This window comes from Mobula hypostoma, chromosome 19 (assembly GCF_963921235.1).
Source record: "Mobula hypostoma chromosome 19, sMobHyp1.1, whole genome shotgun sequence".
NCBI classification, from domain to species: Eukaryota; Metazoa; Chordata; class Chondrichthyes; order Myliobatiformes; family Myliobatidae; genus Mobula; species Mobula hypostoma.
Window position 1 is genome coordinate 51,167,279 of NC_086115.1, and position 18,357 is coordinate 51,185,635.

Below are 18,357 nucleotides of genomic sequence, written 5' to 3' on the forward strand. Positions count from 1 at the left end.
AGGGAGGGAGATCAGTGTGGAGGAATGAAAGGACAAAGGAATCACATAGGGAGCAATCCTTGTGGAAAACAGGAAGTGGGGGGAAAGATGTGCTTGGTGATGGGATCCCGTTGGAGATGACAGAAGTTTCAGGGAATTATGTGCTGGGTGCAGAGGCTGGTGGGGTGGTAGGTGAGGACAAGAGGAAGTATATTTTGATCTTTATACACAGTAGTGTAAAAGCATGGTATTGTGGAAACTTGCAATTGGGCAATACTTGCTTCTTTCAATGGGTTCACTCTTGTGAAACAAAGTAGTGTACAGGGCCCATAGAATAGAGTACATTGCTGCCAAGTGCAAAACAAAAAAATAAGGTGGTTTTAATTTACAGAGGACCTTTTGAGAGAAACAGGAGGAGACCATTGAGCACAGCCATCAAAGGATTGTGGTTTCATGTGGTGGAGATTGGGAATTGTGGGCTCCAGCTACAGGGATGCAAGTTACAATTAGCTAGATGAGCTGGGAAAATCGAAGATTGGTAGTTAGCTGGGAGGGGTGAAAGGGAAGTGTGTAATATAGTGATACAAAGCGTGTCAGTCGGTTGGAGGAGGGATGCTCAGCAAATTGATGATGGGTCAGTAGACAGATGGTAAATTAATGGACTTGGCTGGAGGGCCGATTATCGTGTATATGTGAGAGAGAGAGAGAGAGAGAGAATGTGTGTACCTGTGTAGGGGAGGAACCTGAGGAAGATCTATATAATTTTACTTGAAGAAGACCAGCAGTACTGTGTATTGCACTGTACTACTGCTACAAAAAAAAACAAATTTCATGACGTATGTGAGTGATGATAAATCTGATTCTGATATGGGTCTCGATTGTGGACTAAGAGTGGGAGGGGGCAGGGAGAAAGGAGAGGGGAGGGAGCGGGAAGCATCAGAGAGACGTTCTATAATGCTCAATAAATCAATTGCTTGAAATCAAATGTCCTTAACCTGTGTCTCAGGGCTGGCTGTGTCTGCACCCACGCTATCCCCCACCTTAGCACACCTTCTCTGCCACCTGTCCCACACTCCTCCCACAGTGCTTCACCTTTGCCATTCCCAACATCCTTTGTTCCTGCTAGATTTGCAGACTTGCTCTCTGCTCCACATTGACAAATACAGTACTGTGCAAATGTCTTAGGTACCCTAGATATATATATGTGCTTAAGAATGTTGCACAGTACTGTAACAATATAATTTGTGATAGGATTCATAATTAGCAGAAACAGCCCTATAAATAATTTACTAAATGCAAAGTCTTATTTTATTCTTCTTTTACCCACATCAGAAAAGAGAAGTTAAACTGAGGGATTGGTTTTACTTGCGAAGTCTCAGTCCTTAAAAATAATTGAAGTCCATTTTTCCAAATTAGCTACAAAAGTAGATTTTAAGCATGTTGTGATTTTATGATTTCAGCCTTAATACAAACATTGCAGTGTACTGCCAAAAGAAGTTAGTTAAGTGTTACAGCTTATTTATTTTCTTGTCTGCTGTCCAAGTAATTTATTTCAGTGCATTGGGCTGCTGAACTTCTAGTTGACATCTTATTTGCTGGATGCCAGAGATCCCTTGGAGTTAGTGCCAGCATAAAGCTGGCCTCCACACCACAGAGATTACTGGAGTTTTGTAGCAGCTTTCTCCAAAGTCAGAAGCAAGCCACATCACTACAGCAGTTGATGCAAATTATTTGGATCATTACGTCATTCTTTGGGAGAATACCTTCACGATTACAAATTATCCATGAAGTGGTAACTTCTAAAATTAAAATTGGTTCAGCAAGGTCTTGTGATGGGAGCTTTCCCTGGAAATTAAGATATCTTTAACAGTGATGAACAGTTCAGTATCTGCTAGTGATACCAGTACATCAGTCATTTGCTGAACTGGAGAAATCATGAGAGGTTTGACCAGCCCACAGCAGGCGAAAAGGAATTTCACTCTAGGAAACTGGATCATAATCATAACACACATCTGTTACAGTTGCTTTTGTCTACATACTGTTGCAGTTTATTACAGATTTTAAAATATTATGCTGCATTTTTATTCTGCTCTTTTTGGTCACTCATTTTATCTTCTCAGATATTTCCAGCGAATCAAGAGAAAGAGATTCCTGTGCTGAACAAGTTCCCTGCTCCAATAGTTGCTCGTTTTATTAGAATAAACCCTCGTAGTTGGCATGAGGATGGTGACATCTGCATGAGAGTGGAGATCCTGGGCTGTCCCATGCCAGGTAAAATTTGGTTCTGGCACTATACAGTAAGTCGTAGAATTGTACTTCCTTACATGCTTTCAATTAGTAATTTAAATAATAATTTCATGGAAGAGTATAACCAAACCATCATGCTTTGATTGACAAGGTTTTAGACCCTATATCCTGTGCATGGCTATTGAAGCTGAGAGGAATATGAATCACCATCTTGCAGCAGACTTGAAAGGAGGAGACCTTTGGACCTCTTCCCCAGAAAACATTCAGTGAAAGTATTCAGTGTTGGCACTGGTGTTATTTGGAGTTCAGGATCTATGGGTCAGAAAGCAAACTTGATGAGCAGGATTACCGATGAACACTTAGAATAATGGCACAGGTCTGAGGGTCACACGACCTACTCTTGCACCTTACATTCATAGATTGTATGATCAGCTGATCCAAATTCTGTAGCCCCTTTTACTATGATTCCTTAATCACAATAATTTTCTTGAACAAAAACGTTGTGCATTGTCAGGCTGCAGCTGTAAGGATCACTAGCGAACTCAAGTGCAGGAATTAGAGACTAACCAGCAAAACTAACAAAAGCTCAGGCAGACTCTTCAGCATCCTGACACACTGAAATCACTCATGAAACACAGAAGAACTCAGTCTAAGTTTCACCATTCAAGGAACTGAGTGAAGAAGATTTCGCTTTCCCCCCCCCCCCCCCGCCCCCTCCGAAATACACCCTGGAGCATATAGCAATGCAGTGTATTGAAAATACTGTGCTAACTAAATGATCTCAAACTGAATAAAAGTGAGAGGGAGTTTAACAATCCCCATGATCGCAAATGAGACACTTGCAAAGCAAAGTGAAAAATCTGAGCTGGTCCAAACACAAACGATTAGACATAAAAGGTAAACAATCCAAAGAACACTGCATATCCGTGAGGAGAAACTGAGAAAGTACAGTCCACATCCTAACTGAAAATAAACAGCAGCATTGTAATGCCAGTAAACATTAAAGATAATGAAAATTATGCCAGAATTCTTATTTATGCTTCACATTCAATTGTTTGATTAGACAGACATCCATAATGACACAGACAAAAGTCGTTAATTACTTAACAAATATGCTTTCAGGGATTTTGTCTGTAGAAGGTACAAGATCCATGAGACTCAAATACCAGCACTCAAGAACCAAGGGCCAAACAAGATGATGCTGTAGGCCATTGTGTGTTTTTCTTTACACACCCCAATGCTTCCCACTCACATGGTCAGTGCATCATTCAGTGTAAGTGCTTGCCATTAGCTGAACTTGATGGAGTGCAGGATTTTTCATTTATAAGAGTGATGGGCTGCAGTGGTGCTCCAGAAACAGTCAGATTTAGAGTGCTGAATGTCAAATACATGAACTCTGTGACTAACGACTCTGTCATATTTCTCCACTATTCCCCTGCAGCGTTTCTGCTCAGCCCTGTGTTAGAGGCATTTTGTGCGGAACTCAGCTGCTTGTACCTGGTCATCACCTCTGTTTCTCTACACCAGGGGTCCCCAACCTTTTTGCACCGTGGACCAGTTTAATATTGACAATATTCTTGCGAACCAGCCAATGGGGGGGGGGGGTGTTCAAGTAGGGTTGCCAACTTTCTCACTCCCAAATAAGGAACAAAAGTAGCAGTCAAATACGGGACACCTGTGTTTACCCTGAGAAAGACTACCATGACCATGAAGCCTTGCGCGGGCACCTGTGTGCACATGTGTGACGTGCGCATACACGACGTGCGCCTGCGTGTACGTGCCGGTTTTTTTTCTACAAATCGGTTTTGACTTAATCTTCCCGGTTCTGTTAGGTGAAACTACACTGTACATACATTATTTCTACTTTATATAGGCTGTGTATTTATCATATCATTCCTGCTTTTACTATATGTTAGTGTTATTTTAGGTTTTGTGTGTTATTTGATATGATTTGGTAGTTTATTTCAAGTTCAATGGTGTGTGACAGGGAATGAGGAAAGGTGCAGCTGACTCATATCGTTTCATATTGCCAAATCATATCATTTCCTCGCGGCATGGTAGCACATGCTTTTCGGCCCGGTGGCTGGGGACCACAGCTCTACATTGACCAACACTAACTTCCTATATCTCAGCCTAATAAATGGAAAAAATCATTCTTAAGTTGAAATAATCATTGTATTTCAAAGTTCAAAGAAAATTCACTATCAAAGGACATACTGTTTATGTCACCATACACAACCCTCAGATTCATTTTCTTGCAGGCATACTGGATAAATGCAACAAGCATAATAGAATGAATGAAAGACAACACCAACCGGGCAGGCAGCCACTGAGCAAAAGACAATAAACTGTGCAAATACAAAAAGAAAGAAAGAAATAATAATGATAATAATAATAGTACTAGTAATACAGGATAAACAAGCAGGAACATCTTACTTAATATGGTTATATGGTTTAAGATGGCACTACTGAAAATGTATGACAGCCACTGGTAGTTCGAAAGCCAAGGAATTCGAGTAGAACCATTATTAATAACACTTTTTTTAAAGTAAATGTTGGTAAACTATCTCCACAAACAATGAAGAAGTGAGTGAAGACAAAGCTAATTTGTGGGATGTGTCCTGATGTTGCGCTGCAAAATCACCTCACTTGGAGTTGGAACCGTGCTGGTTGGAGTGAACAATTCGGAGAGAAGAAGACAGATCAGGGGAGTTCCAGTGCCCGTCCAACTAACCTGGGTTCGAGGGTGGATCGCTCGATACACCAAGCTGATTTGAAGAGATCCATAACGGCTTCTTCAGCAGTGAAGTCCAGGTCTGAAACAAATCGCTGGGCAGTGTGTCCAAGGCCTGGAGCGATTTGCCGTGGCAAGGCCCAGGTCCTAATGCGAGATACAATCCGCTGTTTGGACAATCTAAATGCCAGTCTATATGGATTGGAAAGGCAGGGGGTCGAGAGTCAGGCAAGGTTGGATCGCTCTGGGTGCCAAGCCGATTTAAAGAGGTCAAAAACGGTTCCTTTGGCAGAGGATTCTGAACCCAGAGGGATTTGCCAGCAACAGGGCCAGATCCTAATGCAGTTTGGACAATTTAACCAGTGGCCAAGATAGTCTGGGGGCTTCTCTCTCTGCCGCATTAAAGCTGTATGACTGCCCTGGCTGCTGTGCCTTGTGTCTACGAACTTTACGGCCATTTGCCCTGCTATTATGATGAACTGGATACCGCCACTTTGGGCCTACTCTGGGCTACTCCAGGGTTTTGGATCTGAAGGACTTAATTTTGTTCAGAATGCACTTTCTCTTTCTCAGTGGACATTGGGGGGGTTGGTCTTTTATCTTTAATTGGGTTGTTTCGGGTTCCTTGCTTTGCGACTGCCTGTTTAGCAAACAAATCTCAAGGCTGTATAATGTATACATTCTTTGATAATAAATGCACTTTGAAACTTTGAAACATAATAAATATAGCTATTCCAAACACACTTACAGAAACCAATAAGTGAAAAGAGGAAATTGAAAGATTTTAGAACATGAACAGGATATACATTGTCCTGTTAGTAATATCTGGAACTGGTATCATCCCATTAAACAATTAGGGCAACACAGCAATATCTGTGTAAATTTCCAGAAAGCCACAATGCTAAACACCACTAGAATAGTCCAAAAGTTCCTAGCAATTGAGAAATGAATGTGCTTGGCTATGCCTGAACCTCAAGTTTTATCAGCTTGAGCTAAGAGGGAAAAAAAAGCAATAAATATCAATAATTTGAGATGAAGAGTCCTTGACAATGAGTCCATAGGTTGTGGAAACATTTCAATGATGAGGCAAGTGAAGTTGAGTGAAGTTATCCTCTCTGGTCCAAGAGCCTGATGGCCGAGGGGTAATAACTGTTCCTGAACCCGGTGGTGCGGGTCCTGAGGCTCCTGTACTTTCCTCCTGATGGCAACAGCAAGAAGACAGCATGGTCTGGGTGGTGGGGGATCCTGATGGTGGATGCTGCTTTCTTGTGACAACAGTCTGTTTGGATGTTTAGAGCTGGGGTGAGCTTTACCTGTGATGGACTGGGCTGTATTGCTATTTTTTTGTAGGATTTTTCATTCATGATATTAGTTTCCCCTTGTTTCTGTTCTTCTCTAATCCTTCAGTACTTCACTTATAAACCTTTTGCCTCTGGCCTATGTCTCTCGAGACATCACCCACTTGCTCTGTAAGACCATTTGTCACCTCTCTTAGTTCTTACAAAATGCCTTTAACAACTATTCCTTTGAAACTCATTGTGAAATAACTGGAGAATTTGACTTCATTATATAACTTGGTTTTCTTTTTATCGTTTGATATGACTCAGAGAAAAAATATTCTGAGTGCTTCATAGAAGTCATAGGCAATGTTCCCTCTAGTTTTCTATAGCTGCACGGATCAACCATTATTCTGAGCCAAAGGGTCTGCTTCGATGCTGTAGTGTTCTACAACTATAGAAGTCATAGGCAATGTTCCCTCTAGTTTTCTATAGCTGCACGGACCAACCATTGTTCTGAGCCGGAATTCTTGTACATGGCCTGAAAACTGCATGGTAATTTAAATGTAAAAAACAATTCCAGCTGTCAGTGTGCACTGCACAGAAGGAACAGTGGTTGTAGAGCACTAAGCATAGAAGGAGACCCTGTGGCCCATCTAGTCTGTGCCATTAACTTGTCTAGTCCAATTGACCTGCCCCTGAACCATAACCCACCATACCTCTCCCATCTATACACCTATCCAAATTTCTCTTAAATATTGAAATTGACCCTGAATGCACCACGTGTGCTGGCAACTCATTCCACACTCTCACCATCCTCTGAGTGAAGAAGTCCCCTCTCATGTTCCCCTGAAGCATTTTTCCTTTCACAATTAACCCATGACCTCTAGCTGTAGACTCACCCAGCCTCAGTAGAAAAGTCTGCTTGCATTTCCCAATCTTTACCCCTCATAACTGTTTTACATCTCCATCAAATCTCCCCTCAATCTAGGGAATAAAGTCTTAACCTATTTAACCTTTCTCTGGTCACACTCTTGTGTAGGGGCCTGAGCAGGTCGAGTCACATAGCTTTCTTAGTTGTGACTTTATTCTGTTCTGTGATTCTCCGATTAACTAAAGCAAACTGACATATTCCTTATAACATGTAACAATATTGTTGGAAGAGGATCTAATTTTATAAACAGTGAACTTTAACATACAAGCAATAAAAGCAGATCGTATACTGACAGCTTGTTGCTGCATAACATGATTCATTTTTACATGTTTTGAATAAGGTTTTGATGTCAATTATTACACATTTAATTTATTTATCTCATCATATGCTCTAGACATGTATGTAACTAGAATCACACAGCACACAAGAACATATTTTTGCTTCATTTTGCCATGGCGCTATTTTGAAAAGACCTTTCAATTAATCTGTTCTTTTGATCTTTCCCCCATAGTTCTGTCAGAGTTCTTGTTTTCATTATTTGTCCATTGTTCTTTTAAAAGTTACTATGATTTTTTTTCTTGCTTTGCTTCAGCCGAGATACCCCAACGCATAGCAATTTTCTCTTTGTGTCTGGCCAAGTGTGCATGCCAATTAATTTTAATTTGTTTCTATAGGTTACTGCCCTGTCTACCAGTGAAAGCAATCATTCCATTTATATCCTATCAAAACCCATTGGAAATCTAATAAATCTCTCCTTGACCATCTTTGCTAAAAATGAAAGGAATCATAGCTTCTTTGGTAAATGCAAAGCAAAAAATAATACTCTAGATGTCAGAAATCTGAACGAAAGAAAAATTTGAAAAATATTCATCAGGATAGGCAGCGGCCACCAAGAGTGAAAAAAGCCAATATCGCCGTTCAATACTCCCCTCCATGCAAGTTACAAAACACAGTTCTTATCTCTCAACAGATCCTGCCTTACTTACTAATCAGTTTTAGCATTATTCTTTTTTTCCAGATTTTGAGAAACTGACAGTTTCTTTATCTTAAACACTAGAGAGTCTGTAGATGCAGGAAATCCATAGCACACACAAACACACACAAAATGCTGAAGGAACTCAGCAGGACAGGCAGCATCTGTACAAATGAATAGATAGTTGATATTTCATGCGAGACCCTTCCGGACATTTCTATATTAGCACATTTTGTTCTGTTAGAAACATAGAAAACTTACAGCACAATACAAACCCCTTGGCCCACAAAGCTCTGCCAAATATGTCCTTACCTTAGAAATTACCTAGGGTTACCCATAGCCCTCTTTTTCTGAGCTCCATGTACTTGTCCAGGAGTCTCTTAAAGGACACTACCATATCCACCTCCATCACCGTTGCCGGCAGCCCATTCCACGCACTCGTCACTCCCTGCGTAAAAAGCTTACCCCTGACATCTCCTCTGTACCTATTTTTAAGCACCTTAAAACTGTGCCCTCTCGTGCTAGCCATCCCAGCCCTGGGAAAAAGCCTCTGGCTATTCACACGATCAATGCCTCTCATCATCTTATATACCTCTACCAGGTCGCCTCTCATCCTTTCTCATTCCAAGGAAGAAAGGCTGATTTCACCCAACCTATTCTCATAAGGCATGATCCCCGATCCAGGCAACATCCTTGTAAATCTTCGCTGCACTCTTTCTATGGTTTCCACATCCTTCCTGTAGTGAAGTGACCAGAACTGAGCACAGTACTCCAAGTGGGGTCTGACCAGGGTTCTACAATAACTGCAACATTACCTCTCGGCTCTTAAATTGATTGATGAAGGCCAAAGCACCGTATGCTTTCTTGACCACACAGTAACCTACGCAGCAGCTTTGAGTGTCCTATGGACTCAGACCCCAAGATCCCTCTGATCCTCCACACTGCCAAGAGTCTTACTATTAATACTATATTCTGCCATCATATTTGACCTACCAAAATGAACTACAATAAACTTATCTGGGTTGAACTCCATCTGCCACTTCTCAGCCCAGTTTTGCATCCTATCAATGTCCCGTTGTAAACTCTGACAGCCCTCCACACTATCCACAACACCCCCAACCTTTGTGTCATCAGCAAATGTACTAACCCATCCCTCCACTTGCTCATCTAGGTCATTTATAAAAATCACGAAGAGAAGGGGTTCCAGAACAGATCCCTGAGGAACACCACTGATCACTGACCTCCATGCAGAATATGACCCCCCTACAACCACTCTGTGGGCAAGCCAATTCTGGATCCACAAAGCAAGGTCCCCTTGGATCCCATGCCTCCTTACTTCCTCAATAAGCCTTGCATGGGGTACCTTATCAAATGCCTTGCTGAAATCCATATACACTACATCTAATGCTCTACCTTCATCAATGTGTTTAGTCACATCCTCAAAAAATTCAATCAGGGTCGTAAGGCACGACCTGCCTTTCACAAAGCCTTGCTGACTATTATACCTCTCCAAATGTTCATAAATCCGGCCTCTTGGGATCTTCTCCATCAACTTACCAACCACTGAAGTAAGACTCACTGGTCTATAATTTCCTGGGCTATCTCTACTCCCTTTCTTGAATAATGGAACAACATCTGCAACCCTCCAGTCCTCCGGAACCTCTCCTGTCCCCATTGATGATGCAAAGAGCATCGCCAGAGGCTCAGCGATCTCCTCCCCCGCCTCCAACAGTAGCCTGGGGTACATCTCATCCGGACTCGGTGACCTTTCCAACTTGGTGCTTTCCAAAAGCTCCAGCACATCCTCTTTCATAATATCTATATGCTCAAGCTTTTCAGTCTGCTGTAAGTCATCCCTACAATCGCCAAGGTCCTTTTCTGCAGTGAATACTGAAGCAAGGTACCCATTAAGCACCTCTGCTATCTCCTCTGGTTCCATACACACTTTTCCACTGTCACACTTGATTGGTCCTATTCTCTCATGTTCTATCCTCTTGCTCTTCACATACTTGTAGAATGCCTTGCAGTTTTCCTTAATTCTGTCCGTCAAGGCCTTCTCATGGCCCCTTCTGGCTCTCCTAATTTCTTTCTTGAGCTCCTTCCTGCTAGCCTTATAATTTTCTAGATCTCTATCGTTACCTAGTTTTTTAACCTTTCATAAGCTCTTTTTTCCTTCCTGACTAGATTTACAACAAGCCTTTGTACGCCACAGTTCCTGAACTCTACCATCCTTTCCCTGTCTCATTGGAACGTACCTATGCAGAACTCCACGCAAATATCCCCGAACATTTGCCAGATTTCTTCTGTATATTTCCCTGAGAACATCTGTTCCCAATTTATGCTTCCAAGTTCCTGCGTGATAGCCTCATATTTCCCCTTACTCCAATTAAATGCTTTCCTAACTTATCTGCTCCTATCCCTCTCCAATGCTATGGTAAAGAAGACAGAATTGTGATTACTATCTCCAAAATGCTCTCCCACTGACGCCTGACCAGGTTCATTTCCCAATACCAGATCAAGTACAGCCTCTCCTCTTGTAGGCTTATCTACATATTGTGTCAAGAAACCTTCTTGAACACACCTAACAAATTCCACCCCATCTAAGCAACACTCATCACGCTGGAGGAACTCAGCAGGTCGGGCAGCATCTGTGGAAACAATCAGTCAATGTTTCGGGCCGGAACCCTTTGTCAGGACTGAAGGGGGAAGGGGCAGAGGCCCTATAAAGAAGGTGGGGGGAGGGTGGGAAGGAGAAGGCTGGAAGGTTCCAGGTAAAAAACCATTAAGGGGAAAAATAAAGGGGTGGTGGAGGGGATAAGCAGGAAAGGTGAAGAAGGAATAGGGGAAAGCACAATGGGTAGTAGAAGGAGGCGGAACCATAAGGGAGGTAGTAGGCAGCTGGGGGAGGGGGCAGAGTGACATAGGGATAAGGAAAGGAGGGGGAGGGAATTACCGGAAGTTACAGAATTCAATGTTCATACCATGGGGCTGGAGACTACCCAGATGGTATATGAGGTGTTGCTCCTCCAACCTGAGTTTAGCCTCATCATGGCAGTAGAGGAGGCCATGTATGGACATATCTGAATGGGAATGTGAAGCAGAGCTGAAGTGGGTGCCTACTGGGAGATCCTGTCTGTTGTGGCGGACGGAGTGGAGGTTCTCAACGAAGCAGTCCCCCAATCTGCGTTGGGTTTCACCGATGTGGAGGAGGCCGCACCGGGAGCACCGGATGCAATAGATGACCCCAACAGACTCACAAGCGATGTGTTGCCTCACCTGGAAGGACTGTTTGGGGCCCTGAACTGTGGCAAGAGAGGAGGTGTAGGGACAGGTGTAGCACTTACGCTTACAGGGATAAGTGCTGGGTGGGAGGTCCGTGGGGAGGGATGTGTGGACCAGGGAGTCGCGGAGGGAACGATCCCTGCGGAAAGCGGAGACGGGTGGAGAGGGAAAGATGTGCTTAGCGGTGGGGTCCTGTTGAAGGTGGCGGAACCTTCTGGGTAGTCTCCCAGTTGCCACCCCACCTAAATCCCTCACTCTAAAGACATGCCAATCGATGTTTGGGAAATTAAAATCTCCCACCACGACAACCCTTTTATTATTACAGCTTTCCAGAATCTGTCTCCCTATCTGCTCCTTGATGTCCCTGTTACTACTGGGTGGTCTATAAAAAACACCCAGTAGAGTTATTGATCCCTTCCTGTTCCTAACTTCCACCCACAGAGACTCCGTAGACGATCCCTCCATTTCTTCCTCCTTTTCTGCAACCGTGACACTATCTCTGATCAACAGTGCCACGCCCCCACCTCTTTTTCCTCCCTCCCTGTCCTTTCTGAAGCATCTAAATCCTGGCTCTCAAAGTAACCATTCCTGCCCCTGAGCCGTCCAAGACTCTGTAATGGCTACAACATCGTAGCTCCAAGTACTGTTGTTTTGGTTTTTCTCTTCCATTTTCTATTTATCATTTCAGATCCATTGGCTGCCATTAACTAGGCTTTTCCCCATCTTGCAATCAACATCAATCTGTAAATTATTTTAATCTCTACCCTCTCACAGACTTTCCCTTTCTTATCCCACCCGTGCCCGTTCTCTGCAGAATAAACTACATCTGTTATATAAACTTCCCCAGACATTGACCAGAAACACCAACTCTTTTTTTTCTGTCTCCATAGATACTTCCTGAACTGCTGAGCATTTATACTGTGTTTTGTTTTTGTTTCATAGTTGCTATGAAACACATTAGTGTTTATATTACTGAGCAGAGGCTGAAACCTGGCAGAAAATGACAGTCGACAAATTTGATTTGGTATAAACTAGTTGTATCTTCACTTAACCTTCTCAATATAAGGATCACAGATATGTGAAAAGACCACTTGGAACAGAGTCCTGAAGTATTGTGTGAATTTTTGCTACTGACAGGCATAGCAGGTTCTTCTGGATCCTCTATTACAGTTACCAAAGCTTTTTTTTCGTGTTGAACCTTAGACTATCAATGATTCTGTTTCATTGTCCCTGTCAATCTTTGAGCAAACTTGTTGCATATGCTGAGACTGACTGAGAAAACACAGGAAGAAATTTCTCATGCCTGCATGGAGTTACAGACACAGCTTGCAATGCTTCCATGGTTACACCACTGGAATATAGGTGTTAGATTTAGTCACCATCATGCCAGGAGTGAGCTCATTGATTCCAATATCTCAGACTCCAACCTAGGCAAGATGGCAAAACAAATTGCCTCATGAATCATAGAGTCATAGAACACCATAGTGCAGAGTCAGGGCCTTCGGACAATCTTCTAGATCAGGGGTTCCCAACCTGGGATCCCTGGGCCCCTTGCTTAATGGTATTGTTTATTGTTCCATGGCATCAAAACGGTTGGGATCTTCTGTTCTACATCACGCCAAGCTATTACTTTGACTAGTCCCATCGATCTGTACCTGGACCATAACCCTCCCCATCTCTCCCATACATGTACCTGTCCAAATTTCTCGGAAATGTCGAAATACTGTGCGAAGAAATGCTTCTCAGCAAGTTGCACATTCTCCACTCTCAACGCTGAAAGTAGGTCATATTGGCTACAAAAAGCCCACATAAATTGTATTTAGATCCACTTTCTATTACTATTCCAGTACGTGTTGGCTTTTGGGAGCTCAGAGTGTTTTGCAATATGAATGTCTAAAATTAGCATAAAACAAATATAAGAAGTGAGTGAATATGATTGTAGCTCATGGTTCAATGCCCTCACTGCTGCAAATGACATTACATTACTGATCCACTTCAAAGTACCTCACAAAGTCAAATATAAAATGATGTATTTCTTCTTTAGATATTTATCTCCAAATGAGGAGAAAAACCTTGTATTCCATCTGGGTAGCCTCTAACCTGATGGCATGAATATCCATTTCACCTTGCAGTTTAAAAAAAATTCCCCTCCCTCCCCCCTTCTACTGTTCCCCACTCTGGCCTCTTACCTCCTCCTACCTGCCTATCACCTGCCTTGGGTGCCCTCCTCCTTCCCTTTCTCCTATAGTCCACACCCCCACCCCATCCTCTTTAGCACTTTACCTTTCCTACCCACCTGGCTTCACCTATCACCTTCTAGCCATCCTCCTTTCTCTCTCACCTCCTTTATATTCTGGCATTTCCCCATATACTCCTCAGTTCTGAAGAAGAGTCTCATTCATTTTCATAGATGCTGCCTGACCTGCTGAGTTCCTCCAACAGTTTGTGTGTGTATCGCTTTGGACTTCCAGCAACCGCAGAGTTTCTCATGCTTGAGTGTTCAACTGTCATTAAAATTGTTTTACAAAATAGAATGTTAAATCTACAGGAGAAAAGGATTGAAAGTATGATATAATCTTTAAGTGGAAAAATCATTTTTACCAAATTTATTAAATTTGGTATTTATTTGAGGAGCAAAAACACATGATATAAAATTAGTTTTTTTGTGTCAAGGTAATTCCAGGAAGTAACCATCGTTTAGTAAGCTATTAGAATCTTGCAAACATCTCATGCAACGAAACAGAATATTTCAAGGATAATTTTGAAAAATTGAGAACAGTTCATAATTACCTAATTCTTGCCAGTAGGCTGATCGCAAAGTATTACATTGAAAGTCCTTTTCAGCAACTGCTGGATTTCCATGTTGAACATTGCTTGTGACTTCTCCAAAGATTTCTAGCAGTAAATTGGTGAAAACTGACTATTATGCTGTCTTTACAATTGTGAGGTCTGAGCTTTTGTCTTCCCTTCGTTTACTCTCTCCATTTCAACGCCGAGACTGCTAAAGCTATAGATTTCACTTCTAACCACAAGCATCCCTGCCATTTCTTACACTGTTCTGTTTGAATCTGCACTATGATTCAGATGCTCATGTCCCTTCTATCTCACAGATTATGAGTTTCCATCCCTACCCCTGCCTCAGCTGCTTTGCAGCTTGAAACGATTATCCGTAATTATCTCAGTTTGAAGCCCGTTCCATGATTTTCTTTGAAATCCTAATCCCTCTGTTCAAATGCCTTCATGAGTACATCCCTCCCCAATACTATAACATCTTTATCCCTTCAATCCATTGAGAATTCCAACCCTGCCCTCTCCCATTTCCTTTGTCCAACTAACGGTGGCCTTGCTTTCAATCCTGGCCTCTGAAATTTCATACCCAAACTTAAAGCCTCAGAATCTTATTTGTATTAACCCTTAGTTCTATTTTGCCAAAAGTATTTCTCATCAGCCAGTTAGTAAAGAGGTTAGACAAGGGGCAAAGATAGTGGTTTCAGGTTTCTCAATGTTTAATAAGAAGACATCAGCTCTTCCTTAAGATTTCACGACAGACAAAGAATCTGATGGAGCGGAGATAGTCAGCTTGGTCATATGGAAGCTCAGACCATGAGGAATGCAACCAATAGGCAGTAATTCCTTAAAACAAAGGCGAAATCACCAGCATGACATCAAGAGGTAGAAGTTTAATTTAGAGGAAAACTATTTGAGAGGAATGCTCAAACACAAGAGATTTTACAGATGCTAGAAATCCAGAGTAACACACAAGATGCTGGAGAAACTCAGCAGATCAGGCAACATCTACAGTACTGTGTAAAAATCTTAGCCGCATACAGTATATATAGAGCTAGAATGCCTAAGGCCTTTGCACAGTACTGTAGTAATTTTATGTATTGCACTATAATGCTGCAAAAAAAACAAATTTCATGACATATATGAATGATGATAAATCTGATTCTGATATGGGTCTCCATTGTGGACTGAGAGTGGGAAGGGGGCACCGAAAGGGGAAGCATGGTTGGGAAAAGGGGAAGGGAGAGAGGAGGGAGCGGGAAGCACCAGAGAGACATTCAATAAACCAATTGTTTGGAAACAATTGACCTTGTCTAGTGTCTCAGGGCTGGGTGTGTCTGTACCTGCACCACGCCCTGCCACCCAGCACTTCTTCTCTGCCACCTGTCCCACACCCCTCATGCAACTCGCTACCCTTGCCATTCCCAACACCTTTTGCTCCTGCCAGATTACAACCTCGCTCATCGCTCTGCGTTGACAAATACAGTACTGTGCCAAAGTCTTAGGTACTCTAGCTATACACTGTATATATGCCTAAGACTTCTGCACATTACTGTATGTTGAGGAATAAAGAGTCGATGTTTCAGGCCGAGACCCTCTGAGTGCCTCCAGCAGTTGTTGTGTGTTATTGCAGGGGGATGCTTTGATAACAATCTGATGAATTAGAGAGGAGCTTAGCAAGAATACCCCACTTCACTAGATAGTGAAGGAGAAGCTTAGTTAGAAACTATGTGGTTGATTATATCAGCTGCTGCAATGAAACGGAAGAAGAAAACTATAAAAACTTTGTGTTAAGCTATAAAAGCTATATTGTGTACCGTTCTGGTCACCCAATTATAGGAAAGATGTCAATAAAATTGAGAGAGTATGGAGAAGATTTACTAAAAAGTTGCCTGGGTTTCATCTCCTAAGTTACAGAGAAAGGTTGAACAAGTTGGGTCTTTGTTCTTTGGAGCGTAGAAGGTTGAGGGGGGACTTGATAGAGGTATTTAAAATTATGAGGGGGATAGGTAGAGTTGACGTGGATAGGCTTTTTCCATTGAGAGTGGGGGAAATTCAAACAAGAGCACATGAGTTGAGAGTTAGAGGGCAAAAGTTTGGGGTAACATGAGGGGGAACTTCTTTACTCAGAGAGTGGTAGCTGTGTGGAACGAGCTTCCAGTAGAAGTGGTTGAGGCAGGTTCGATGTTGTCATTTAAAGTTAAATTGGATAGATATATGGACAGGAAAGGAATGGAGGGTTATGGGCTGAGTACAGGTCAGTGGGGCTAGGTGAGAGTAAGAGTTTGGCATGGACTAGAAGGGCCGAGATAGCCTGTTTCCGTGCTGTAATTGTTATATGGTTATACGGTTAAAAACATTATTCACAGTAACAAAGAATCTCATATAGACCTTTTTCAGTGTTCCAGCAGGGAGGAAAAAATGATTGGAAAGATTCAAGGAAGGGTTTGTAGGGAAGAATGGTAGGATTTAGGTTTGTAATATTAGAAATGAAGAAGACGTTTTAAATAGAAAGAAAATTAATTGGAAAAGTACCAAGGACAGAATACAAAAAGTGGGAATTTAAACTACAGCCAGAAACAGCTGACAGCATACAAGCCATATGGTAGTTTAGCAGTTAGCATTACGCCAGTACAGTGCTAGTGACCAAGTTCCACCAAGTCTGTACAGAGATTGTACATTCTCCCGTGACTGTATGTTTCCTCCGGGTGCTCCAGTGTCCTTCCACTTTCGAAAGACGTAATGGTTAGTAGGTTAATTGTTGCATGGGTGGACTGGGGTGGTGGCATGAAAGAAACTCTGGATGGTTGTTGCATGGTGCATCATTGTGATCACTTGTGGTCATGGCTGATATAATGAACCAGTGTTGTCTTTGCAATCAAGGACAGATTTGGTGCATGGGGCAGGAAGCAGTGGGCTGGTGATCAGAAGTCGAATTGAATTCTGGGGATCTGAAATGGGCTGATAAAAGCATCAGTCCTGGGGAGCCCTGGAGCTGATAGCTATGAGTAATGGTTGGGACCCAATTTTTTTTTAACTACCCATTACACCACTGGCATTTAGAGCAGCAATGAAGGTCTTCCATCTCTGACAGTGTTCATGGATTCCCTCATCATGTTAGTGGCTTCCTCTCAGATTTCACGACTGTCAGTGATTCAAGTCTTGGGTAGAGACACAGGAATACCATCTCACTCAGATGCAGAAGGGTACTTCTTTGCTGTTTCCATAACAATTCTGTTTGATCAGACAGGGTTCTTAGCCCTGAGCTCAATACCCAAACCTGACGGACTGGTAGACCACTCTTTATCTGTCCTCTACCCTTTGATCTGTTTGGCATGGGTGATCCTACCAAGACCCAAAGCCCTGCTTCCAGTCAACATTGCTCTCTGGATCATTGAGGCACACACGCCTCCAAATCAGGACAAGGCTGTGGTCCTCTTGGAGGCGGGGCCCAAATAATGGAAGATAATTATGGAACTTTTCCCAGTGTCTGGTCTTGCAAACAATGCCAGGGACTCTCAGGACGAAGTGAACTGATTTCTCTCTAGGAGTGATGCAATGGGTATGATCACAGTACCAGTCTGATATCAACTTGGGTTAGGCATGCCAACCCTGATGACACTGGGATGAGCCTAGTTAAATTATCAGTGTAAAATGGACCTAAAATCATCATGGTCACATTTTTCGCCATTCAATGTGCATTTTTCAGCCGTGTAGTTGAAGTAATAGCTACAATATCAAGTTTCAAGGTGCATTATTGGGGCAGATCTTCAGCAGCCCTGAGTTCTTGGCCCTCTACATGAGGCCACATGCCTTCTGGCATGGCCCCAGGTATGGTCCCATTCAGGGAGCCTTGTCCTACGTCAATGATATGGGCCAAGACATCACTGAACAGAGCAGACCCTGCTGAGTACAATTACTTGGGACTTAAGATAAAATTTTTAGAAAAAATGCTAGGTAAAAATAAACACACATTCACATGACAACATATTCAAACTAACTTAATGGAATCAAAAAAGTAGCTCCAGATCTTTCTATTGGCAACCGATTCTCCCCATTCATTTTGACGGGCCACTGTAATTGCAGCAAGTTAGCACTGTGAAGATTCAAAAAGGGTTTAAAAAATCCGGTCTAGTACAATGTG

General features: G+C 42.5%; 1 protein-coding gene across 2 annotated transcripts in view; it reads left to right on the top strand.

Moving 5' to 3' along the window:
• The window catches only part of LOC134359034 (inactive carboxypeptidase-like protein X2), a 231,333-nt gene that overhangs the window by 130,434 nt on the left and 82,542 nt on the right, over positions 1-18,357 (top strand). For both annotated transcript variants that reach the window (XM_063071868.1, XM_063071869.1), the window contains one exon: positions 2,100-2,250. In XM_063071868.1, the coding sequence (XP_062927938.1) occupies positions 2,100-2,250 (151 nt within the window). The remainder of the gene's footprint in view (positions 1-2,099; positions 2,251-18,357) is intronic.